The sequence below is a fragment of the Amphiura filiformis genome, chromosome 14, assembly GCF_039555335.1.
Source record: "Amphiura filiformis chromosome 14, Afil_fr2py, whole genome shotgun sequence".
Lineage (NCBI taxonomy): Eukaryota > Metazoa > Echinodermata > Ophiuroidea > Amphilepidida > Amphiuridae > Amphiura > Amphiura filiformis.
The window spans coordinates 42,218,587-42,246,180 of record NC_092641.1 but is presented as its reverse complement, the minus strand read 5'-3'; the positions used below and the strand labels follow the sequence as shown (position 1 = coordinate 42,246,180).

At 36.2% G+C, this 27,594-nt stretch overlaps 1 protein-coding gene across 1 annotated transcript; it reads right to left on the bottom strand.

Annotated features, from left to right (window-relative positions):
* Positions 1 to 815: 815 nt before the first annotated feature.
* On the bottom strand, positions 816 to 22,187 carry LOC140170121 (putative amidohydrolase YtcJ). The gene is made up of 8 exons (XM_072193448.1): positions 21,896 to 22,187; positions 16,479 to 16,757; positions 15,267 to 15,498; positions 13,327 to 13,606; positions 12,597 to 12,730; positions 10,504 to 10,836; positions 9,219 to 9,455; positions 816 to 2,635 (listed from the first exon to the last, which is right to left on the bottom strand). The coding sequence occupies exons 2-8, from the start codon at positions 16,748 to 16,750 to the stop codon at positions 2,282 to 2,284; spliced, it is 1,842 nt and encodes a 613-aa protein (XP_072049549.1). The 5' UTR covers positions 16,751 to 16,757; positions 21,896 to 22,187; the 3' UTR covers positions 816 to 2,281.
* Positions 22,188 to 27,594: the final 5,407 nt, after the last annotated feature.

Below are 27,594 nucleotides of genomic sequence, written 5' to 3'. Positions count from 1 at the left end.
GGTTGTCTCTAATTAAAAAAAATAACCTTAATGTTAAAACCTGGAGTAACTTTAATGTAACAACCTTGAAATGTAACCTCTAAAAATACTAGTTTTTATATTCTATAGTGTTATTTTACCTAAAATAATTCTTCACTACGTTGAAAATACGTTTTAAAATGAATTATGACCAACAGAGAACGCTATACTGTACTAAAGTACGTGGTATTTTGACAACGGGATACACCGTGACCATACGTATGCTAGCATACAGCATACTCTTCCAAGCACGGTCTTCACCGTGACAATACACTACGTATTGTCACAGTGTTTTCCATGCACAATATGTGTGTATTGGGTCACTGAATATGGCATATGAATCGATAATTTTGAGCAAATTTAGTTTATGTTTGCTTCTGATTGTGTTTCAAGTCAACTTTCATTTCCACCACAGAGTTTTAATTTTGACGAACCGCACCTAACTACGACTAAATGAATCTGACAAAGGGAAGCTTTACATGACCTTTGTTCATGCGAATGCAAATTGTTCCAAAAATTCACTCCAATCAAAAGTTGGACATACATACCCGAGGGGGGCACTCCCACTTTGGAGGTGACGCATATAATGTAGGGCTGTTATAAGACCCCCTTTTTCAGCATCGCTGTCACCCAAAAAATCCATATTTTTTACGAACACATGCTCTGTCACCCGAAGACCCCAATTTTTTCCATTTGATCTGTCACCCAAAGACCTTTATAAGTTCAATTTGAACAGCAATTTTCATTCATCACTGATTTTGTTACTTATTTGAAGAAAAAAAAGAAGAAATTTGAAGCCATTTAGAACTAGAAATTCGATTTTTGAGGTTTCTGTGGCGCTGTTTCGGCTCTCACCCAAAGGTTACATTTAAAAAAGGTCATGTACTCACCAAATGACCCCATATTTTTTGTTCCACCGAGTGCCAAAATTCATGCTCTCACCCAATAACCCATATTTTTTACATTTTGCTCTCACCGAATGCCACTTACTGCGAAAGTGCCAGCCCTACACCTATATCCATTTCAAATTGAAGTGCCCCCCCGGGCATACATAGGCCTACACCAAAACATCTCAACATATTTTAAAAAATCATACATTATATTATAATCATAATCATAGATTTCATGCCCAAAACCACTACATTTTAACATTTAACTATGACTTTAAAGCTAATAATGCTAATAATTATGCTAGTCACTATTGGTTTCCATATACGTCAATCATAGTCGTTTAGCTCATAGAATTGGAGGGGGGGGGGGGGGGTAGAAAAAGTCCTACCGAAACATCAATCTCTTACTCGAACTTGCTTAGTTCCTTCGAATTGTGATGTCCAACTGGGCAGCGAGCGAGTTAGTGCGAGCAGACATAGATATTTAAGCGAATTGCGATTTCAATGCGAGCAGAGGCGCGCAGCGCCGACATCGAAGCCGAAGGCCGGGGCCTCAGATTGTGGATATGGTATTTGTAGTATACCTTGTAATGATATTATGGGACATGCGCGTATTTTTTTGGGGGAGGGGGGCTTTTGGGAGCGCGAGCCCCCCGGGGAAAAAGCAGGGGCGGCCAAAACGAAGGGCGGCGGAAGAAGAAGGGGCGGCAAAAATAGGGGTGGCAAAAAGAATTAGTAAAGAAAAAAAGGCGGAAAAATTTGAAAACGTATAAAAATTTTTGAAAAAATGGCACTATACATCATAATGTGTTGCTTTTTTTTTGCTCTTCACTTTTTCAAACCATCGAAAAAAATTGGGTCAACCTTTTCGGGCTGTTAAGGAAGGGGCGGCAAAATTTTCTTCAGCCCCCGGGGTAGGAGCGGCCACGGTACGCCACTGTGCGTAGTAGCAGAGGCTCTATAAAAATAAATGAGAGCTATTTCCTACTAACACTTCCCATAGCAGATGCGATGTGACGGAAGTTAAACAGCTGGCAACCCACCACATGAGCACATATTCAATGGGCGATTACTGTGCTATTAGCCAATGCAAACAAAAAATGCACTGATGATGAACTAGGCATACGACAATAAAACCACTCCAAACGCACATTCGCAAGACATAAGGGGAATTGATTCCCGGCATTGATTCAATTGTCTGCAGAGAAAAATGTTTTCCCCTGCTAAAAACTAAAACGTTAGCATTAATAATCAAATAAAATCAAGATAAAAGGCCATTTTCTTGAGAAATGTAGTCATATTTCTACCAAAAGTTATAACGTTTGTTATAAACGATTGATGATCACTTCATGGGCATGTCATTATTTTCCCTCTCATTTCATGACATTAATCCCTGGACCCACATTTGACATCTCGGCGATGTTATTACGACGTCCACCCAAGAATGTCTCCACGACCTTAATATCTTCAAGTTTGAAGGGATCTTTGTGGTAGGGGTTCTCAGACAGCACCACCAAGTCGGCTTTCTTACCCACAGTGATGGAGCCAAGTTGGGCGTCTAGGTGAAGCTGCCATGCCGCATTGACGGTGTAAGACCTGAGAGCCTCGTCAATAGTGGCGCAGTATTCAGGACCGTATGGGTGGGTAGGGTCATCGCGACAGGTGCGGGTAATAGCAGTCTTCATATTGGCGAAAGGATCGGCGCCACCTGGGAATGTTGGATGATCCTGTGAAAAACAAAGGCGTGCATAATAAATTCGTTATGATTTTCCGAATAGAATTTTTTATGTTGCCTGATGGCCTGAAAGATACACGCCGTTGCGTTATAATGTACACCCATATGTTGAGCAAGTGAGCAACTGGCACATTAGGCATCACATTCCTGAAAGATTTATATGTTTATAGGGAAGGTTAGGTATATGTTGACTGTAACAATATCAAGGAAAGATGTTGTATAGTAGGTAAATGAAAGAAAATGGATATGGGGTACTAAAAGGCCTAAACCTATAATTAATCCCATCAATCCTGTAAGTGTAAGTGTAAGGTCACGTTTTGGTTGAAATATTGAGTTATGATGGTTTGCTGAGTCCATAGCCTGTGCAAACACAACATTTAATGTCAATATTAGGAACTTGTTAAAGCGAACTGTTTCATATAAAAAGATCAAGATCAAGGATGTGGCGGATGAGATTTGTCACTGATATTCTATAAAAACTCAAAGATCAAGGATGTAATGTAAATATTAGGAACTTGTTAAAGCGAACTGTTTCATATAAAAAGATCAAGATCAAGGATGTGGCGGATGAGATTTGTTACTGATATTCTATAAAAACTCGAAGATCAAGAATGTAATGTAAATATTAGGACATTGTTGAAGTGGACTGTTTCATATAAAAAGATCAAGATCAAGGATGTGGCGGATGAGATTTGTCACTGATATTCTATAAAAACTCAAAGATCAAGGATGTAATGTAAATATTAGGAACTTGTTAAAGCGAACTGTTTCATATAAAAAGATCAAGATCAAGGATGTGGCGGATGAGATTTGTTACTGATATTCTATAAAAACTCGAAGATCAAGAATGTAATGTAAATATTAGGACATTGTTGAAGTGGACTGTTTCATATAAAAAGATCAAGATCAAGGATGTGGCGGATGAGATTTGTCACTGATATTCTATAAAAACTCAAAGATCAAGGATGTAATGTGAATATTAGGAAATTGTTAAAGTGAACTGTTTCATATAAAAAGATCAAGATCAAGGATGTGGCGGATGAGATTTGTCACTGATATTCTATAAAAACACAAAGATCAAGGATGTAATGTGAATATTAGGAAATTGTTAAAGTCAACTGTTTCATATAAAAAGATCAAGATCAAGGATGTGACGGATGAGATTTGTCACTGATATTCTATAAAAACACAAAGATCAAGGATGTAATGTGAATATTAGGAAATTGTTAAAGTCAACTGTTTCATATAAAAAGATCAAGATCAAGGATGTGGCGGATGAGATTTGTCACTCATATTCTATAAAAACTCGACGATCAAGGATGTAATGTAAATATTAGGAAATTGTTAAAGCGAACTGTTTCATATGAAAAGATCAAGATCAAGGATGTGGCGGATGAGATTTGTCACTGATATTCTATAAAAACACAAAGATCAAGGATGTAATGTGAATATTAGGAAATTGTTAAAGTGAACTGTTTCATATAAAAAGATCAAGATCAAGGATGTGGCGGATGAGATTTGTCACTGATATTCTATAAAAACACAAATATCAAGGATGTAATGTGAATATTAGGAAATTGTTAAAGTCAACTGTTTCATATAAAAAGATCAAGATCAAGGATGTGACGGATGAGATTTGTCACTGATATTCTATAAAAACTCAAAGATCAAGGATGTAATGTGAACAATAGGAAATTGTTAAAGTCAACTGTTTCATATCAAAAGATCAAGATCAAGGATGTGGCGGATGATATTTGTCACTGATATTCTATAAAAACTCAAAGATCAAGGATGTAATGTGAATATTAGGAAATTGTTAAAGTGAACTGTTTCATATAAAAAGATCAAGATCAAGGATGTGGTTTATGCGATTTGTCACTGATATTCTATAAAAAATCTCAAAGATCAAGGATGTAATGTAAATATTAGGAAATTGTTAAAGTGAACTGTTTCATATAAAAAGATCAAAATCAAGGATGTGGCGGATGAGATTTGTCACTGATATTCTATAAAAACTCAAAGATCAAGGATGTAATGTGTATATTAGGAACTTGTTAAAGTGAACTGTTTCATATAAAAAGATCAAGATCAAGGATGTGGCGGATGAGATTTGTCACGGATATTCTATAAAAACTCAAAGATCAAGGATGTAATGTGAATATTAGGAGCTTGTTAAAGCGAACTGTTTCATATAAAAAGATAAAGATCAAGGATGTGGCGGATGAGATTTGTCACTGATATTCTATAAAAACTCAAAGATCAAGGATGTAATGTGAATATTAGGAGCTTGTTAAAGCGAACTGTTTCATATAAAAAAATAAAGATCAAGGATGTGGCGGATGAGATTTGTCACTGATATTCTATAAAAACTCAAAGATCAAGGATGTAATGTGAATATTAGGAAATTGTTAAAGTGAACTGTTTCATATAAAATGATCAAGATCAAGGATGTGGTTTATGCGATTTGTCACTGATATTCTATAAAAACTCGAAGATCAAGGATGTAATGTAAATATTAGGAAATTGTTAAAGTCAACTGTTTCATATAAAAAAGATCAAGATCAAGGATGTGGCGGATGAGATTTGTCACTGATATTCTATAAAAACTCAAAGATCAAGGATGTAATGTGAATATTAGGAAATTGTTAAAGTGAACTGTTTGATATAAAAAGATCAAGATCACGGATGTGGCGGATGAGATTTGTCACTGATATTCTATAAAAACTCAAAGATCAAGGATGTAATGTGAATATTAGGAAATTGTTAAAGTGAACTGTTTCATATAAAAAGATCAAGATCAAGGATGTGGCGGATGAGATTTGTCACTGATATTCTATAAAAACTCGAAGATCAAGGATGTAATGTAAATATTAGGGTAGAAAAAGTCCTACCGAAACATCAATCTCTTACTAGAACTTGATTAGTTCCCTCGGATTGTGATGTCCAACTGGGCAGCGAGCGAGTTAGTGCGAGCGCGAGCAGAGGCGCGCAGCGTCGACATCGAAGCCGAAGGCCGGTACCTCAGATGTGGATATGGTATCTTGTAATAATATTATGGGTAGTGGCAGAGGCTCTAATGAGAGCTATCTCCTACTAACACTTCCCATAGCAGATGCGTTGTGACGGAAGTTAAACAACTGGCAACCCACTACATGAGCACAGATGAATGGGGCGCGTACTATGCTATTGGCCAATGCTAACAAAAATGCACTGATGATGAACTAGGCATACGACAATAAAACCACTCCAAACGCACATTCGCAAGACATAAGGGGAATTGATTCCCGGGATTGATTCAACGGTCTGCAGGGGAAAATGTTTTCCCCTACTAAAAGCTAAAACGTTAGCATTAATAATCAAATAAAATCAAGATAAAAGGCCATTTTCTTGAGAAATGTAGTCATATTTTTACCAAAAGTTATAACGTTTGTTATGAACGATTATATGAAACAGTTCACTTTAACAATTTCCTAATATTCACATTACATCCTTGATCTTTGAGTTTTTATAGAATATCAGTGACAAATCTCATCCGCCACATCCTTGATCTTTATCTTTTTATATGAAACAGTTCGCTTTAACAAGCTCCTAATATTCACATTACATCCTTGATCTTTGAGTAATGTGAATATTAGGAAATTGTTAAAGTGAACTGTTTCATATAAAAAGATCAAGATCAAGGATGTGGCGGATGAGATTTGTCACTGATATTCTATAAAAACTCGAAGATCAAGGATGTAATGTAAATATTAGGAAATTGTTAAAGTCAACTGCTTCATATAAAAAGATCAAGATCAATGATGTGACGGATGAGATTTGTCACTGATATTCTATAAAAACTCAAAGATCAAGGATGTAATGTGAATATTAGGAAATTGTTAAAGTGAACTGTTTGATATAAAAAGATCAAGATCAAGGATGTGGCGGATGAGATTTGTCACTGATATTCTATAAAAACTCAAAGATCAAGGATGTAATGTGAATATTAGGAAATTGTTAAAGTGAACTGTTTCATATAAAAAAAAAGATCAAGGATGTGGTTTATGCGATTTGTCACTGATATTCTATAAAAACTCGAAGATCAAGGATGTAATGTAAATATTAGGAAATTGTTAAAGTGAACTGTTTCATATAAAAGATCAAAATCAAGGATGTGGCGGATGAGATTTGTCACTGATATTCTATAAAAACTCAAAGATCAAGGATGTAATGTGAATATTAGGAAATTGTTAAAGTGAACTGTTTGATATAAAAAGATCAAGATCACGGATGTGGCGGATGAGATTTGTCACTGATATTCTATAAAAACTCAAAGATCAAGGATGTAATGTAAATATTAGGAAATTGTTAAAGTGAACTGTTTCATATAAAAAAAAAAAGATCAAGGATGTGGTTTATGCGATTTGTCACTGATATTCTATAAAAACTCGAAGATCAAGGATGTAATGTAAATATTAGGAAATTGTTAAAGTGAACTGTTTCATATAAAAAAATCAAGGATGTGGCGGATGAGATTTGTCACTGATATTCTATAAAAACTCAAAGATCAAGGATGTAATGTGAATATTAGGAAATTGTTAAAGTGAACTGTTTCATATAAAATGATCAAGATCAAGGATGTGGTTTATGCGATTTGTCACTGATATTCTATAAAAACTCGAAGATCAAGGATGTAATGTAAATATTAGGAAATTGTTAAAGTCAACTGTTTCATGTAAAAAAGATCAAGATCAAGGATGTGGCGGATGAGATTTGTCACTGATATTCTATAAAAACTCAAAGATCAAGGATGTAATGTGAATATTAGGAAATTGTTAAAGTGAACTGTTTGATATAAAAAGATCAAGATCACGGATGTGGCGGATGAGATTTGTCACTGATATTCTATAAAAACTCAAAGATCAAGGATGTAATGTAAATATTAGGAAATTGTTAAAGTGAACTGTTTCATATAAAAAAAAAGATCAAGGATGTGGTTTATGCGATTTGTCACTGATATTCTATAAAAACTCGAAGATCAAGGATGTAATGTAAATATTAGGAAATTGTTAAAGTGAACTGTTTCATATAAAAGATCAAAATCAAGGATGTGGCGGATGAGATTTGTCACTGATATTCTATAAAAACTCAAAGATCAAGGATGTAATGTGAATATTAGGAAATTGTTAAAGTGAACTGTTTCATATAAAATGATCAAGATCAAGGATGTGGTTTATGCGATTTGTCACTGATATTCTATAAAAACTCGAAGATCAAGGATGTAATGTAAATATTAGGAAATTGTTAAAGTCAACTGTTTCATGTAAAAAAGATCAAGATCAAGGATGTGGCGGATGAGATTTGTCACTGATATTCTATAAAAACTCAAAGATCAAGGATGTAATGTGAATATTAGGAAATTGTTAAAGTGAACTGTTTGATATAAAAAGATCAAGATCACGGATGTGGCGGATGAGATTTGTCACTGATATTCTATAAAAACTCAAAGATCAAGGATGTAATGTGAATATTAGGAAATTGTTAAAGTGAACTGTTTCATATAAAAAGATCAAGATCAAGGATGTGGCGGATGAGATTTGTCACTGATATTCTATAAAAACTCGAAGATCAAGGATGTAATGTAAATATTAGGAAATTGTTAAAGTGAACTGTTTCCTATAAAAAGATCAAGATCAAGGATGTGGCGGGTGAGATTTGATACTGATATTCTATAAAAACTCAAATATCAAGGATGTAATGTGAAAATTAGGAACTTGTTAAAGCGAACTGTTTCATATAAAAAGATCAAGGATGTGGTGGATGAGATTTGTCGTTGATATTCTATAAAAACTCGAAGATCAAGGATGAAATGTGAAACAGTTCACTTTAACAATTTCATAATACTTACATTACATCCTTGATCTTTGAGTTTTTTTATAGAATATCAGTGATAATCTATCTGTTATCTCTTGATCTTGATCTTTTATATGAATAGTCACTTTAACAATTTCCTAATATTTACATTACATCCTTGATATTTGAGTTTTTTTATAGAATATCAGTGACAAATCTCATCCGCCACATCCTTGATCTTGATCTTTTTATATGAAACAGTTCAGGATGAGATTTGTCACTGAAATTCTATAAAAACTCAAAGATCAAGGATGTAATGTAAATATTAGGAAATTGTTAAAATGAACTGTTTCATATAAAAACTTGAAGATCAAGGATGTGGCGGATGAGATTTGTAACTGATATTCTATAAAAACTCAAAGATCAAGGATGGAATGTGAATATTAGGTAATTGTTAAAGTGAACTAATTCATATAAAAAGATCAAGATCAAGGATGTGGCGGATGAGTTTATCTCTTTAGTGTTTTTCATGAACTTCCTTTCCTTGTACAATACTGAACAAATCATCTTGTATGGTTTTAAGTACAAATTTATCAACTTGAAATTATTGACTAACCCTACATAGGCATACATGCAGATTTGAATGAGGCTCAACCTGACAGCAGTTGACACTTATGTATGATACTATGATAAAATGTCAGTAAAATTATACATGCGTTAAACATACAAACAAACCAACTAACCTGATGGATGGTCCAAGTGACTCCACTCTTCGTAGCCTCGGACAGTGGTGTCCAACGGTTGACTCGGTCTTCCCCAAATAGGTCAGTCTTGTAAACACTGCCATAAAAACGTAGATGGTCCACGAAGAATGACAGACCAATATTGATTTTTCCTGCACGGGCTATCTGATCCACAGTCATAAGTCCAAGATGCTCCATGCGGTGACGACAACGATTGGTGGGGTCGTCAGCGAGTATCTGTAATGAAGGTAGCACAATTTGCATGCTAATCAAACAGGCAAAACAATGTATCTATACAACTCTGATAGATTCATTAACCACTCTACTTGGTTCTTTCGTTCGTGACTCTGATTTCGATGGGCTGGTATCAGTACATAGGCGATGCATGAAAATACGTCGAGGAACTAAACTATTTGGTTGCGAGCCATCTAAAAAAGCTGCTTTAAAATCACTTAAGTTGACCAAGTTATATAATAGCAAAAAAAAGAAAAAAGAATTCTAAACTTCATACGCACAACATCGGTGTTTAGTAAATATTCGCTGTACTAAATTGTAGTGGTGTCATTTGGGAAACATTTTAAACCAAACGCTAGCTTGATACGATGACGAAAGGTCCGTAGCCAGCGGAGGGGCGAGGGGGTGAAGTCCCCATCCATCAATGTCCAAAAATACCGCTATCCGCCATCGAAGTGAAAAAAGGATGGCCGTATGTTGGTAGATTTAGATATAAAGTCACTGATAAAGCTCCTAAAAGCGGTCGTCATTATGGGGGTTTATTTGGGTTCAAAGAGTCGTTAAACAGACACACATCTCAGAGGTGACATCCGATCAACTACTACCAGTGGCGTAGCCAGCACTTTTTCAGAGGGTGTGCAAAGAGGGGGCAATGCGGGGCAAGCCAACCTTTAATTGGTGCAAACTTTGACGAAAATGATCAAATATGAGCTTAAAAAATCTTGCATATCAAGGCGGCCAGCATCCGGGGGAGATGGGCAACAGGGGAAGACTTCTCACAGGGGTCTTTCCCTCGCGACTGACTACCACTACATTCTAGATACCGTACTAAAGAAGTTAGGGCGCTGCTGCTACTCTTTCTGTTACTCAACTGTTCATAGACTCTTAACACCTGCTCACCGCTCTCTCTCCACAGCAATGGACCGCAACCTGTTTACAGGTGCTGCTGTTAGTGCCCTCACGTTACCTGTTCTCAACTCCTGCTCAAGCTACCTCTACATGGCAATGGATCGCAACCAATTTACAGGGTGCTACTGTTACTGCCACTCACCTGTTCATAGGCTCTCAACGCCTGCTCACAAGTTCTCTCTCCATGACAATGGATCGCAACCTGCTTTCCTTCTTGAGTGAACCTCTTGACAGAATCAACAATTTCTTCAGATGTAAAATTCAAGTTGCCATAACACGGGGCGGCCGGGAACCCCAAAAGTTTGGTAAGAGGAGTATTCATATAAGGCTCACGAACAGCAGCGGTGCCACAGTGTGGGGAGCCATCAGCGACAAACTTGATACCAACTTCCCACAGCTTGCTGTTGTAATTGCCGATGCTTTCGTCACCTTCTTCAGCCGAGGTTGATCGCGCCCTTGATGCCCCACGTTGTGTCTGTATCATTACCGGAGAAAAATGATGCAGTAATAATACAATGACATAATTTAGTGCTGCATAAACGGAAATGAAATTCCACTTGCAGAACATCTTATTCATAAGAAGATCAACGGAGAGGCATATTTGTTTATCACGTCTTCTAATAAGTGAGGCAAACAAAATTTACTATTGGTCCTGTGTCACAACCTGGGGTACATTTGTGTTACATAGTAAAAAATGAAATGGTTCAAACATTTTACCTACATATCTCATTTGAAGTGGTTCAACCTTCTGAGCATTTTGACACCTTTTTTATGGAAATCGGTCAAAAAATGAGAGAGTGCGGGCCTAAACAATCACAAAGTAGGGAGGATGCAACCCCACCTCTTTTTCCACATTTACAATCATTCTGAGCAAGTATTGGTCTTTTAAATGAACTTCTGTATTAAATTACTTGGTTTAGATGTCTGAGAGTTCATTTAGACATTTTTTTACTAGATTCAAATTTTTAATGGGGGTTTTAAATCAAATTTACGATATGAATCCCTCCCCCTAATCCTCCTCCCCCTAATGCTCAACCACCCTTGGCACATTTCATAAGAAAGTAATTAAAAAATATTTTAAAACAGGATAAAAACATGAGTAATATAGAATAAATTAGCCTCAATTTAAGACCTAATTGAATCTTCTAAGTGAAGGAATACTTAAGAGACAGTGTTTTGAATCCAAGCTGCACATCAAAATGTAACAAAACCACCTTTCTGGATACCCCAGTATTTGACACAGGATCTATTAGAAGCCTGCATAATACAAGTATGACAATACCCAAATGACATGGGCAAGACAGCGTCATAGCAATAATTAACTGTCGCAAATTAAAGAATTATTATGAAGAGCCCACCTATTGGCACGCAATTAAATCTAAGTAGGATATTATAGGGTGACATCAATTTATACTTCAACACAAGAGGGCTACACAAAAAGACGTTAAAGTAGTAATAGGGCTTTCCAGAACGCTCACTTTTGGGTCACGAGGTCATGAATATTAATGAGATTGGCGGGCCTATTGAGCATATCGAAATAATAATGAGGAGGACGTGGCTAATTAGCATATTCATGAGATCATTAATGTTAATAATGAGGGCATGGCTAATTGAAGGCAATACTGCAAAAGCAAAAGGTGCGTAAATATTATTATATGATCGTCTCATGATCGTCTCTACGTATTAACGTTTCCAATTATTTACATTTGTGAACAAAATAACGTCCCTAAATATTGACATGCCTGAAGCGAAAGTTATGTTAATATTAAACATGTTAGAAGAGTTTTATTATGATCGTCTCTATGGACTAACATTTTCAACTATTAAAACAAAGAAACGTCGCTAGAAGTTTTTACTAATCGACTCCCGAAATGGTAATAAAATGATTCGCCTAATAATGAGCATCAAAAGTGGCGTAAGGTGGACATGCCATTATGGCAAATATAATTAGCCGAATAATAAGAATTATTTTTATTATTTCTGAAATGTTCTTGATAAAGGTATGAAATAGGCAAAGATTCGAATTTTCGATTCAAAATGACGGTATTTGATCGCACTCATTAATATTCATGATCTTTGACTTCGTGAACCGGAAGTGACATCGGTTGACCTCGTAACCCGGAAGTAACTCCGTGTTCTTTGATCTTGGATATTGTACCTCTTGAACGTCCTGGAAAGCCGTATTATTACTTGAATTCAATATGGCTGAGTAAAGAGATTTTCTATCCAACTTACCTCTTTATTTTTGAACAGTTCGGCCGTAGTGAAACCAAGGCGTGGACAGCAAGCTACGATTGTGTTATTGCGTTTTGGGGCTTTCTGTGTCTTGGAAGGTTCATTTTTAGTAGGATGTTCCAGACGATATAAACCTACAGACAGTTTAACAAAATCAAAATAGCAGAATACATCATTAAATATAAAAAATAAATGTATATATTTATATAGCGCTTTATGCCGTAAACAGCCTCAAAGCGCTTTACATTTATTCCGCCGTCATTAAGAATATGTCGGAACCACGTTTGCAGCCTACAAGTGGCGCAGGGTTCATCAGTACAACGACTGTGACTACCTCTAACAGCTTCCCATTGCATCTGGGTGGGGTGAGGCAAGCGATGCAAAGCGCCTTGTCCAAGGGCACAACACGGTGGTGGGACGGCGCGGGGAATCGAACCCACGCACGTCCAGCAAGCTCTCAGATTATGAGTCCAAGGCCATAACCACTGAGTCACCGTGCCTTACAGGTAGTAAAGTCGCCTAACTGATTATTTACGTTTTAATGGCCTCACATTCTTTGGATGTAAGGCTACAATCACATAGAAGTATACGGTATTCGCTCATTCGATCAGGCTGAATTCACATAGGAGTATATTATGTGAACTCAGCCTGATCGAATGAGCGTATATCGTATAGCGAATATTATATGTTCCTTTATGAGGATCTATGGGAAGATAAACGATGTACCTACCGAGACGAACCGGGACATCTTCCTTATCAAAGACTGATTTCAAAGTAGTATCAAAGGCCTTATTCGGTATGTACCCCAAATCAGTTACCGTAGTGATACCAACTGACGCATAGTATCGCATCTGGTCCGTGATACCTCCAAGGATCTCTGCGGCGTTTGGCATGGGAATATAAGCCATCACCCTCATCATAGCAGGTTCTTCTAACAATTGACCTGTTAATTTACCATCTTCATCCCTGACGAAGACTCCACCATTAACATCCTCGACGGATTCGTCAACCTTGCAATTAAAAAAGTGTAATTTTATTGGTGGTGGTAGGTGGTATTGATGGCGGTAGCATTAATAGTAAGAGTAGAGGAAGAGAGAGAGAGAGGGGAGGGAGAGAGAGACGGGAGGGGCCTCCGAGAGGAGAAGAGAGAGGAGAAGTTGATGCGCCGTGGAGAGATCCACCACTTGAACTATCCTCTTGGGCATTAGGGAACAAACCAAAAGATCGATGACGTCCTATAGACGTAACATAACAGAAACATTAACACATAAAAGACCATACTAGGCTAATGATTGTGTCTCGAAAACGGGGACCTAAAATACATAATATAAGCCTACGGGCACGGTATTGCTACTAGCGGATAAGTGGGGTTCTCATTTTAGTTCCGTTTTGCTGGTCCCCGTTTTCAAGGGGCAGTCTTCAGTGAACGGCTCATTTCTCTTTTCAGGGCCACCAAACGTTATACATTAGCAGATAGGCGAGGTGACAGGACAGTCTTCAGTGAACGGCTCTTTTCAGAGCCACCAATCTTTTTACTTTAGCTGATAGACGAGGTCTGCTTGTTCTCTGTTGTCAAGTCTTCTATGAACGGCTCTTCTCAGAGTCGTCAGTAGGCAAGGGGCGCATATCTCATTTTTAGGTACTTTGTCCTGAAGAGGTCAGAACTACTCCTGACGAAAGCTTGACAGTTCCAAACTTGTTCGACGGCGAACCCCCTGTCAAACTTACGCAAGAAAGTCATATATGCGCAGATACGACATTCTTGTATTCAGTTAACTTAGGCAATATACACAAATTGTTAATTGTGATAAAATAATAATTTGTGCCTGTAGGGATATTAACCAATATAAATTTAGCGTTAGTTCTGATTAATTAGTTGAAAGCTCATTAATAACAAGGATCGAAGCAACATCGACGGCCGATCCAAAGATCGAACATATTAGTTTCTGGTGCCTTATGAAGATTGGAGCAAGAAAGTCGTCGCAGAAACAATTATTTGCATTTATTTATTACTATAAGTAGACATTTTAAACGATTGTGCAATGTTTGTTTTTGATACAATAACCTTACAAAATATATAATGACACATTCTTCAGACCGATGTTTTTATACAAACGTAATCGAGTATTTACCCCCTCCCCCTAAACCAAAATAGTTTCGTTTATAGGCCGTCATCGATCTTTTGGTTTGTTCCCTTATGTCGTAGATTTATCTTGACAGGGATATAGCTACACTTGAAACACACACACACACCGGCTTTGCATTTTTGGAGGTCCGTTAGACGATTCTTCTAATTGCCACGCTTAAGCAATCACGTGTGTTTTTATAATTACTTGGTATCCTTTTTATTACCTTATTTTTTTAATAATCACGTGACTATCAATTATATTCATCTACGACTGAAGTGTGCCAGTGCCAGTTCATCTTTTCGGTAAATCCCATAAGCCTTTGCGAGTAAACCTGAGAACTCGTCATTTGACGTCACGCCGATTTGCGCCGATGCGCACATCGTTTATCGAACATCGTTACTGCGCATTGCAAATCGGCGTGACGTCAAATGACGAGTTCTCAGGTGTACTCGCAAAGGGTTATGGGATTTACCGAAAAGGTGATTAAAAAACAGTTTATCCCTTTTATAGATCACTGTAGATAATGGCAATAAATACTTACTCCGGCTTCATCAAAAGCTAGAGTATTAGCCCATGCCACGTGACCACTCTGTCCAATCACGCCAATAGCAACATCAGTAGCGAAGTTTTCGTCTAAGAACGTCTTGCTTAGTATCGGAAGATCCGGGATAAGTTCAGGATCCCAGCCAAAGAAGGTTCCCCATCTTTCCATCGGATCTTTTCTGATGGATTCTATCGTCTCCGACATTTTCTGACGAATTTCAGCGTAACTCCTGAGTAGGGATAGGAAAAAGAAACAGTTTATAATTAAAGACAAAGATAAAAGACTAGTTTGCGTCTGACGTCACTGTCAATCAAATTCTCTACGATCCTTGATTGGCTAATAGCGCGTATAAGGAAGGTCGATTCATCTGGCTGGTGCCGATCGGAGAAAAGGAATAGCAGTGAATGGCTAAAATTACGTACTCTTTCAAGGCAAAAAGCAACTTTTCTAGGCATTGTGGACATGGTGCCTTCGGTTAAGAAAGTTTCCTACTATTAAGACCTAACTTTTGAGATGGTTTGTATGTTTGATGGTGCAAAATTAACAATAAGGTGCCCGGTTTTACCGCCGTGTTCAGCAACTCATATCATCACGACTCTTGTAAACAAACCGTGCTCGGAGTTTGATTGACAGGTGACGTCAGACGCAAACTAGTCTTTTTATCTTTGTCTTTCATTATAATTTGAGCTGATTGAAGAATATTGGAAACGATTGATATAGTGACAAACAAAGACATTTCGATTTCTTTCGAAAATGATTTTAGGAAAATATAAAAATTATTTGTTGTTGATCGAATAATTTGCGAAGCATCTTGGGTATGTTGGAACTGTGAGACGCCAAAATCCACAGCGCAATAATTTGGTATGACATGTTAGAGTCTAGCTAAGCGTTAATGTTAGCCTACACGAGAAAGCCGGGTTGCGGATGTATGTCCTATTCAAAGAGCTTTTATAAACATAGAATAGCAATAGATTACGTAACAAATTGTTTCTTTGTGCCGATTTGATTTTCCGACACGCTATTCATCGATAAATTTACCAAAAAGCGAATACGAATTTGGCTGTCTGCCGAACTCATTAAGATGTACTTCCATATAATAAGTCGATAGCGCGGACATTTCCTCGCTCAAAAACCAGCGAAATTTCAGTGTCATAGGTTTGCGCCTGGTTTAATCCAAGAAAATGGAAAAGAATAAAAATTTCGACTTACCCATAATTAAGGGCACTAATATTGGTATAGACACATCTCATCTGACTCGCCATCAGTGCATGTTGATGTGGTTCAATGAATCCCGGCATAAGGGTCTGCTGATTCAGGAAGATCACTTCGGTGTTAGGACCCTTGCGACGGAAGACTCGTTCCAAGCTTCCCACTTCTACTATGATACCCGCATCTATAGCGATAGCTTCAACCTTTTCACCTCGATAATTTTTATCATCCATGGTGACAAATTCACCTCCATATAGAATGGTATCAGCCATTTTTAATCTGGATCATGACAAAAAAATGCATCTAATTATAAATCGGGAAAAGTTTATGTATACATTTATGTAGAGGTGTGGGTGTGTATAGACTGGTCGTTTATAATTATTTGAAATATCAATGCAATATGTGTTTTACCCGAGTCTTCCCTGTAATTTGTTTCTTTATGTGTTTATCAAACCATGAGATTCAGCTATAAATGCACGAATGATATTATTTTTTTTCAAAACTGATTTTTTAGCACATTTGTAATTTTTATTCATTCACTCATTGATTTATTTTTTTCACTCATCAAATAGCAAAAAACATAGAAAACATACAAAATCATAATACAAGTAATCACAGGAACATCTTTTAGGAACCAAAAGTGCCATTACTAATCTTGCAAAATAAATCCAGGACGAGTGATAGTAAATGTGACATCACAACCCAATGTTACCTACGAATACCACTAGGATGCTTTCACTATCGCAATACTAATCAACCTAAAACAAATGGAATACCCCATTAATGCTTTTTTCGTGTATTGTAGACCACAAGATGTCAGGAAAATGCTAGCTCAACCAGAAAATATTTGTTTTCATTTTTATAACGCGATCAATATGATCTTATTCAATTTATGCTAGTTTATTTTTGAAAATGAAGTTTAGGTCAGTTTCTGTATAACAAATGAGTATGAATCAATTTACATATGTTATAAGAAAGAGTTGGATATCTGTTTTCAGGAATTAGGAACTATAAACATACACCTAACGCTTTATAAAATGATAGGTGACGAAACCCGGGTATTCGTAGGTAACATGATCGATTTAACAATATCTATATTGAGTTTAGAGGTTCAAATATTCCTATTATGTTAATGAGTGAATAAAATTGTAGTTTTTAGATCTGTTTCAGATGGTACGTCCAAATGAATAAATGTTATTACCAATAGATCAAACATTTTTGGATGTTTTTAGCAAGATTTTGAGCACTTCATTTTGATATACAAGTAGTTAAACAGCAAATGTACATAATAAATAATTGTTGAATGAATCTGTATATGGGTAATAATATTGTCCCGGGGTACCGCTTAAAGTTTTTGACAATTAATTTCCATTGGTAGGGATACTTCATTACACATGTCATGTATTATGCTGTATTCGTAAGTAACATTGCAGTATTTGTAGGTAAGAATTATACTTTTGGTGGATATCGCAATCAAATCTTCAATTTATAAAGCACTTTGAATGTATTATTTTCTTTATGTGCGTTTATTGATAATAGATACCCTATCATGTATTAATAATGTCGGTTCACAGCGGTTGAATGAGGATTGAAGTAAGAAACAAATGCACTAAAGTGACTTTAATTTGCTTAAGGGATCTAAAATGAGCGTTTATTGGGTTTCGACAGTATTTTTTGTGGGACATGAGAGCACCTCAGACCTATCGAATTGCATTCTGAATACGAAGCATGTCTTTCTGATATCAAATAATTTTCATTTTTGAAAATCACAATATAATACAAATTTTATGACAAATTATAAAAATTTGATATTTTTAAAATTTTTGATATATAACAGTCCTCGAAGTAAATTATATAAATCTAATGATATATTCTTAAAGTGTATGTAGCACGAAGGAAAAGCCGACGGTCAATTGAAAATTTTGACCTTTCATATTGAAGATATGGATTTTTTCCCAAAAGACCTAATTTTTTTTGGTGTTTTGGGAAAAAATCCATATCTTCAATACGAAAGGTCAAAATTTTCAATTGATCGTCGGCTTTTCATCCCACCTACATACACTTTAAGTATAAATCATCAGATTTATAAAGTTTACTTCAAGTACTGTTAAATATCAAAAATATCAATTTTAATGATTTGCCATAAAATGTGTATTAAATTGCGAATTTCAAAAATCAAAATTATTTGATATCAGAATGACATTCTTCGTATTCAGAGTACAATTCGATATGTCTGATGTGCTCTGATGTCCCAAAATAAATACTGTCCAAACGTTCATACCCCAGCCCTTAATTGCACACAAAGCGCTTTTAAAAAACCGTTATTACAGACTTGTGAAGTCCATCTTGGAGTCAGTTACGTATTGTGGCCTTTCGTTTGAGGGCAACTACAATTAGCTTTATACCAGGGTCCATCACTGTGTTGTCTAGATCATGAGACAATGAGAACAGTCGTTTTTGCCCATAGGTAACCTTAACGAAAACGTCAAAAGTTACCTTCGAATAAATCAATTTGACACAAATTATTTAGAAACCGGAAGGTCGGTAAACGTTTAAAATGAAGCACACATGGCAGCTGACAAATCCAAGTATTTATCCCCTTCTAATCTTCTTCGAATCTGATTTTTCTTTCAAATGAGCAGACCGTCGTCTATTTCAGTACATATTGTTCAACAATTCTGCCGTATTCAGTTTTGCATGGCAGGCATGTACGTGAAATCACCACTTTCATTGATATATAATTTGATAGCGAACATACGGGCCTTCTTTATGTACCAATATGGGCATTAGCATGAATGCTAGTGTTTCACAAGAGGGTCATGATGTCAAACTGTATTTGTAGGCAACAGTCGGTTACCGAAAGCTACCTACGAATACTTACTTATTTTGTTAATATCTCAGAAATAGTTAAATACAGGCTACTGAAACTTTGACAGTATTAAAAAGTGTATTACCCTGCACCTATTGCTTAAATATAATTTACTATTCTCTCAGTTTGTGGAAATGACAGAGCTTTTTAATGTAATGCATATTTTTTACCAAATCAACCTTTGTGCTATTTAGAATTTCTGGCTGCTAAACACAATAATAAAGATGTCTGAATGCAATGCATTTTTAAAAGTATTGGACATATCAAAGCTTGTATCAACCGCGCATTTATTAGTGATTTCCATTTTTTAAAGATATATCTACTGCTATGAAAAATTGTATTCGTAGGTAATGTAAAAAAATGCCACTTAAAAATTATCACAAAAAAATTCATAATTATCTACAAATATGTGAAAAATTGAACAGGCAATCTTTGAATACACACCTTTGAGGAAATCAATTAAGATTCAATCCAATGACTGCTTTTCATAACTGATGAAGATGTTTTTAAAAATACTTTAAGAAATGTTTTGAAAAAATTGGTCAAAATAGCATGTTTTTGAGTCTCTGTGTCTACGTTTTTTCACCGAAGGGGTCTTATTATATATGACGCGAAGCGTATGATCAAGGCAACACAATACAAAAACGAAAGCTAATTGTTTAATACTTTTAAGTTATGACCCTGAACATACCGTGTACACTTTTCGTTGGATTCGACCATACGAGGGCTGGTCAATAAGTTCCCGCAACTATGGTGTATCTCCGCTCATGCATGACTTGGATGGCTGTTACTTACGCTAAATTCAAGTTTGTACTTTTGTCTTTCAAAAGGAATATGTATTAGCGATGCTGAATGCTTGATTACGTAATGACATTAGCATAAACACAATAGCGTATGGGCACTGCCTGATTTATGGTGAAAAGTAGTCAAGAAAATCTCGCGCCAAATTGAGGTAATGTTACATAATTCTAAATATCTCGAGAATAAAAGTATAGAATCTGGCACGGTTTTTGCAGCTTTATAGACCGATAACATAGGCATGATGCTGGACTCTTTTTAGACATATACCATTTTTATTAAATAAAAGAAATCGTGTTGAATATCTCCTATTTTGAGTAGGCTTGATCACCCATTGTTCTTTACATAATAAGAGATAGAAAGATTAATCGATGACAAAATTTAACCAATGGTACCTGGTTTGATTGGGTATCTACTGATTATAAAAAACGGAGGTCCCAGTGGTGAAAACATAAACATTTCTTTCTTAATGAACCCTTAATTTCAAAAGGTCTTGTTTTTGTAATTAAAGTAGCACACCATAGAGAGGCTCTGGATTGAATAAGAAATTTGAATTTCGAAAGGTGTGTCTAATTTTAGCATAAGACTTGGTATAGTAATTCACTCACACAGCTACTGTTCCGCAAACCTTGTATTAGTCATATTTTTAGCATGTTTTTGATGAATTTTTACTTTTTTCATACATTTTTGGTACTTTCAATCATGCATACCATCAACGCATGCGCATATTTCTATTTTTGTTGCAACAAATTCTATTGTCCTGACTATGATCTCTAATACCATACCAATAACCATATTTGGTTTTGTTTCATTTTGGAGATAATTTGGATTCTTTTTTCTGTCGTGTGGGCTCTTTTTCGCGATTTTCACACCATTTTTGCTTGTTGTTATAGGCCTATTTCTGGTGAAGTTCAAAGACGGTCCCTTTCCTCATCTGTTGACGGATACATTTCTTCTTTCACAATTATCAATTGAATATACTCAGATTACCTCATACCAAAAATAAGGCTTGTAAACTGCTTTGGTCCTTACTTCTGCTTCTTTTTATTACACGTTCCTCAAAGCCAATTCAAATTTCTCGCCAATGTTGACAATTGTCAGTGTACAAATAGCAATGACTTTATGCAAATGAGATTACGTAATTAAAGGTACTCTGATACTAATTGTGCGCTTTGAAAGACAAAGGTACAAACTTTATTGATCGTAAGTAACAGTCATCTAAGTCATGCATGAGCGGGGATAAATTATGGTTGCGGGATATTATTGACCAACCCTCGTATATTGGTAAATTGTGATATTACAATTCATATGTATATCAACATCATGAGAAATATTTGGAGTAAAAAATAAAAACATATTTTGAGCTTAGAATTTGAGCGTGATCAATCTGAGATTAGTATATTCAGGTATACTAGTCTCAGTGATCCGCTTCATTTACTTACGTCGTTCAGCCCGCTGCCTTGAAAATCTTTTCGCTTCGAACGGGGGAAGGACCCGTACGAGGCCGCATTTTACCAACACTATTCCTCTTTTTTCAGGAGAAATACGAATAAAAAAAATCCAACGAGTGTCAACTTGTAATGTAATAATTATTCTCTTCGAATGGAATTTAACTCGTCCGAGCAATATATGCCCTTTCAACAAAGATCAACTAATACTATAATTCTGCACTAACGCTAAACATAACATAAACAATATGTAGTAAACATTCTTCGGGTAAAAAAGAAGTAACAAAGTAAAATAAACTTACTAAATATCAAGAATACTGCTCCCTGTTGGCGATGTCCTTGGTTGACAAACGATGCAATGAAATTGGCGACGTCCTTGGTTTGGGCTTTAATATTAAATGTCAAGAATTTTGATCTTGGTGGCGTCCTTTGACGAGGGTTACATACCAATTGACTAAAGTTTTTGAGACTTCCCCTCTCCCTCTCATATGATTTTGTCAAGACATTCCATCCCCCTCTCAAACATGAATGTTGTTGATACGAAGCTAAGAGTATAGATATACACAGGAGTACGATTACTAAATACCATTCCCTTAGGCCCACTCTATCATGGATCACCCATGCTGTCCTCTATCTATACCCATAATGCAGTCACAAAATGTTTGCCACGTGACTTATACCTGGGAACTTTAAGATTTTTTAAAACCCCAGTAAGTTATATATAGGGTGCCCCCCAAAAAAAAAACAGAACCCACATTGTGCCCTCCTTTCTCCTATTTCTGAAAAGTTGATCAAATATACATGTATTTTGGTATGTAAAGAAACCTTTAATCGTTAGCTTTAATAAACCAAGACAATTATTCCAATCGGCTTACAACTTTGAAGATATGTAAGTTAAAAGAAATGTACCCGCTTTTCACTCTGTCAACGGATAGTAAACAGAGTGGTTGGGATGGTTCGTGCTTTAGAGTGGCCTGCAAGGTCACCAGACCTCACACCTCACAAGGATGGTAGGCTACTCAAAGCCCGGGGGGGAGGGCACATCAACAAATATTGGTGGGTATGCTCCCCCGGAATTTTGAGGTGGTGGGTCTTTGGGAGCTGACGGCGTACCGGTAAAAGGGGGTCTTTCGGAGCTGCGAACCGGGCTGTGAACAAGTAAAATGGGGTCTTTCGGAGCTGCGAAAAGTCAAAATCAAGGGTCTTTCTTGACTTTTTGGTTGAAAATTGCCTGAAAAAACAAGAAATATGCGGAATGAGCAATTTTTGGGTCTTTTAGAGCTAAAATTATCAAAATCAAGGGTCTTTCGGAGCTTTATTTTGGTCAAATATAGGGGGTCTTTCGGAGCTGCGAAACCCAAAAAGGGGGGTCTTTCCGGGGGAGCATACCCGTATGGTCATTTGTGTTGGGTGCCCCCCCCCCCGGGACTCAAAGTAATTGATGCAATCAGGACCAGGGCTGAAACCTGTATTTGCCAAGGAGGCAACCAGATAGAGGGTAAAGCAACACAGTAAATCTGCTTTAAAGCCAATGCAAACCAAAGAACCCTTTTCAGGTTTGCCTTTTATCCTAACAAAGAATTTTAACTAATATGTTGCAAATGAAAAGATAGCAAGAAACAACAAAGTATGAAAGTAAGAAACATAATAAATCATAAAGGCATAAATAACCAAGAAAAAATAAGTAATTGCAAGTATAGCAAACGAAGTCCCATCCCACACCCACAAATTAATGACACTTAACAAAATCCATAGCCCATAAGTCCACCAGAAAAGTATGAAGTATCCAAAACTCCTCCGTGGACAGAGTGCAAAAGAGCATATCTTCAAAAGTTATGAGCAGATTGAAATTTTTTTTCAAAACTAACGATGCATGGTTTATTGACATATACCAAAATATATTTGATCAACTTTTTTAAAATAGGAGAAAAAGGGGGCGCAATAAGGGTCCTATTTTTTCTGTTTTTTTTTTGTTTTTGACACCCTGTAGATTACAAACCACGGCCATATGCTTGGGATCAATTTCAGTCTGACATGTCTGACGGCTTCATTGACAGATACTCAACTTGAACTTGAACAATCAGATGAAGGATAGAGTGAAGGATATAGCTAAGGTGAAGGATAAAGCGTAAGGAAAGGATTGAGCATTATACGAGGGCCATTCAAAAGTTCTACTACCATCGTCACATCTCTGTTATCTTACATGCCATGATATTGAAATTACCCATGATTATACTCTTACCTCTATGCTACAACATAAATGTTATTTGATGAAAACGTCTAATAACTGAAGCCAAAAGTTTAATCAGATTTGGATAATCTCTATAAAAATGTTTCTAAGATACTGCTTTGCTTACTCGGGATAAATATTTTATTTCTATTTGAGCTCCCTGACATGCCTTGGGACTTCAAAACAAAATAAAGAATGTTTTATACGAGAAGAAAAATCTAAGGGTTCAACAGATACACATATAATAGAGCAATTTGTTTGATTTCGACTAGGCCACGTTAAAGGGTTATTCGTAATTCCGTCCTTATTTTAAGCAATAGAGAGATTGCGATGTTCCATACGCAGCACGTGGGCCGTACGTTTTAACGTACGTTTTTACGTACGCTAATGCGGTGTTAAATATTGGTAGTCTCGGTTCCAAACTGGATTGTGCCATTCGTCACGAAGGAGAATAAGGTGGCTGGAACAAAAACTATAATATCTTATCTAGGTCGATAGAGGGCATTGTGATTGAAAAATTAATAGTAAAGAACAGACTACCGAGTCTCTGCCTAATTCAAACAGCACCCTTTTGGTTTTGACTAAAATTTTGACTTAACATGCTGCTTAAACTTAATTGTATTTTTGTGCTCCCCAAATATTATTGCCCCAAACATATTATTTTGGTAGATTAAGGATCACTACATCCATATATCATGACTTTACTTTCAAAATGAAACTTTTTCATCCTGATAATTAAGCGCGTTGCATGAACTTCGACATGTCGTAAAATCAGCTTATTTCTACGTAACACTTGCGTTTTACACGACGTTGGTGTCCAAAATGTGAAAACGCAATGTCAAAGTATCACACATATTTCAATGGGCAATCTCTGCGTATGGACATCGCGTATAAATTTAGTCAATTTTTAACACATCGCTATAACTTTATTATAATGATTTGCTACAAACAAACATAATAATAATAATTATACTTTCCTTCGTATGTTCATTATCCTTGACTGTCTTTCACATATTGTGAAATGGACTACTTTTGTGCATTTTCAACGATGTATCTACGTTGATTTCCCACGTGGAAAATCTTCAAAACTGGCTAAATACGTGACCTCGTTTCGATACAGGAGAGTGGTTTTGAATAGATCGACGTACGTCCGATATCTACGTTTGGAAATCGCAATCGCTCTAATGGGTGCATCTTGACGTGGAAAAAGCATGGCCAGTTTGTAACATATACTGTGCATGCGAGGGCAGGTCTATTGCAAAAACAAGTTTATCTCTATTCGAAGATAATAATTATTACATTACAAAGTTCGGGCTCGTACGTGTTCTTCCCCCGTTTGAAGCGAATTATAATTTTCAGGCAGCGGGCTAACAAGAAAACAATAAAACACCGGTCAATTTAATGTAGTGAGGTCCAGATTTGAAAGTTGGACATGCATACAATATCAAAACACTCAGATATCATTACACAGATTTCCTTCCATTATACTGAATACAAAATCAATACAATTTACTGCAACTTTCAAATCTTGCGTTACATTGATTTAAATGTACGCTGTGACGTCAATATTTAATCAATTGCTGCAAATGAGGTATCAAAATGTGCACAAATAAATTCTGCTTCCAATTCATTTTACTGATTTCTAATATAATCGCCCGTTTTTGAATAATGGTCATTATTTAAGGGGGGTTAGTTACTTTTTTGAGATGTTAATAACAAACTAACGAAGTGGCTAACTAATAACATAATGATTTTAATTAAATAATTTGTTGTTTCCTGTGATTATTTACAGAATGTTCTCTTAATATTACTTACCATACATTAGACCAAGGGGACAGCGGCGTTGGTATCACGAATACGTCTGGCCTAAAATCCCAATACGAGTGACCCCCTTTTCTTTTAAGTTGCGTACAAAACAAGAGGCACTTGTGGGCCTCTCCACAAATGATGAAGACGTGCCAGGAATGTATTCAATAATAGTAAGTATTAAATTACACAAAAAGGGATAGTTCAGTAATGATTGATAATTCCTTCTTAAAGGGCAGGTCTATTGTAAAAACAAGTTTATCTCTATTCGAAGAGAAAAATTATTACATTACAAGTTGACACTCGTTGCAATTTTTTATGCGTATTTCTCCTGAAAAAAGAGAAATTGTGTGGGTAAAGTTCGGGCTCGTACGTGTTCTTCCCCCGTTTGAAGCGAAATTCATTTTCAAGGCAGTGGGCTGATGACGTAAGTAAATGAAGCGGACACTATATCATGCTCTCATTTACTTGTGTGACACAATCACAATCACTTTGACAAGTTTGACACTAGCAACAATGAGTTGTACTATAATTTACCATAACAATGCTGCATAACAATATGCAGACTATTGTTCTCATTTCGGAAACAAAGCCTCACCCAGTATTGTTACTATGCGTTTGCTTTTCATCCAACTGAAACTATAATAACTATAGCATTGCAATATCACACAGGGAAATCAGATACATGAGTTTGTGGACTTAACACGGTTTATACGCTAGTCTCATATTGATCACGCTGAAATTCTAAGCTCAAATTTTTTTAAAGATTTTTTAGCCCAAATATTTCTCATGATATTGATATACATATGAATTGTAATATCACAATTTACTAATATATAAAAACAAAGAAGCGGCTGATTTTATCCATATGTTTAAAAACCATTTTGTAATACTTAATTCAGAGGGTTTTTTCCTGTGAACAACAACAGTATACGTTCTGTGCATTGAGAATGTTTATAGTCCCTTCTGGCAAAGCAGGCACAGTCATTTCATGACGTCAACTTTTTTCTAGGTCAAATCTGTCTCTTTCGAAGGAACTCATCGCTTAAGTTGGTTTTTGCGGAACATCAATTTTAAACGTCTTATTTTCTCAAAAAAGGAGTCATTTTCATTGTCCTCAAAATATTAGCTTGCCAATGATATGATGTTGTCCGAGTAATATATATGACCTTTAAGAACCAATTCAACCGACTTGAACCAACAAGTGCTCACCTGATCGAAGTCAACAACCTATGATGAAGGGTTGTTCTGAACATGTATCGATTTTGTAATCACTTTCAATAATAAATCTGTTATGATTTGCACATAGATGTGGGTAATATTTTATACTCAAAATTAGCCTTACTTTTCAGACCGTTTCCGACGTACCAAATCTATAATCGCTTTAACCAACGTTATATAAATAACTACAAATCACATAGTCATCAAATAACTTTGTAAACTTTGTAATTTTGTCAACTCGAAGAAGTAAGAGTATAATCATTGGTAACTTGACACGTAAGATAACTGAGATGTGACGATGGAGGTGGAACTTTTTGAATGCCCCATGGCCCTCGTATCAGACTCAGACTAATGCCGCGCCTCCATATGTTTGGGATCTGGTTCGACCTGATGGCCAGTTAGGCTATATTGTTTACGAACCACCACCATATGCTTGGGATCTGTTTCAGTTTGATGGCTTCATTGACAGATATTCAACTTGAACTTGAACAATCAGATGAAGGATATAGCATAATATAATTCTCAGATTAATGCATCCATATGCATGGTTCGACCTGGCGGCCTCATTGACAGTTCCTTACAGTACCTAACGGCAGACATTCAACTTGAACTTGAACTTGAACAATCAGGGTAAAGAGGGTGGTTCAAAAAGAACTTTACTCAATTTGAAAGCTTAATTTCTTGTGTTTAGAGCAGCTATTCTCAATATTATTACACAGTTATGAAGACCTTAGCGCAAGAAGA

Bases quoted from the DNA above. Each gene is read 5' to 3' on its own strand.
- LOC140170121 (XM_072193448.1), bottom strand. From the start codon at position 16,750: ATGGCTGATACCATTCTATATGGAGGTGAATTTGTCACCATGGATGAT. The intron at 15,499-16,478 runs GTAAGTCGAAAT...ATCCCTACTCAG, and splicing joins ATTAGTGCCCTTAATTATGG to GAGTTACGCTGAAATTCGTC. The intron at 12,731-13,326 runs GTAGGTACATCG...AACTGTCTGTAG, and splicing joins AGATGTCCCGGTTCGTCTCG to GTTTATATCGTCTGGAACAT.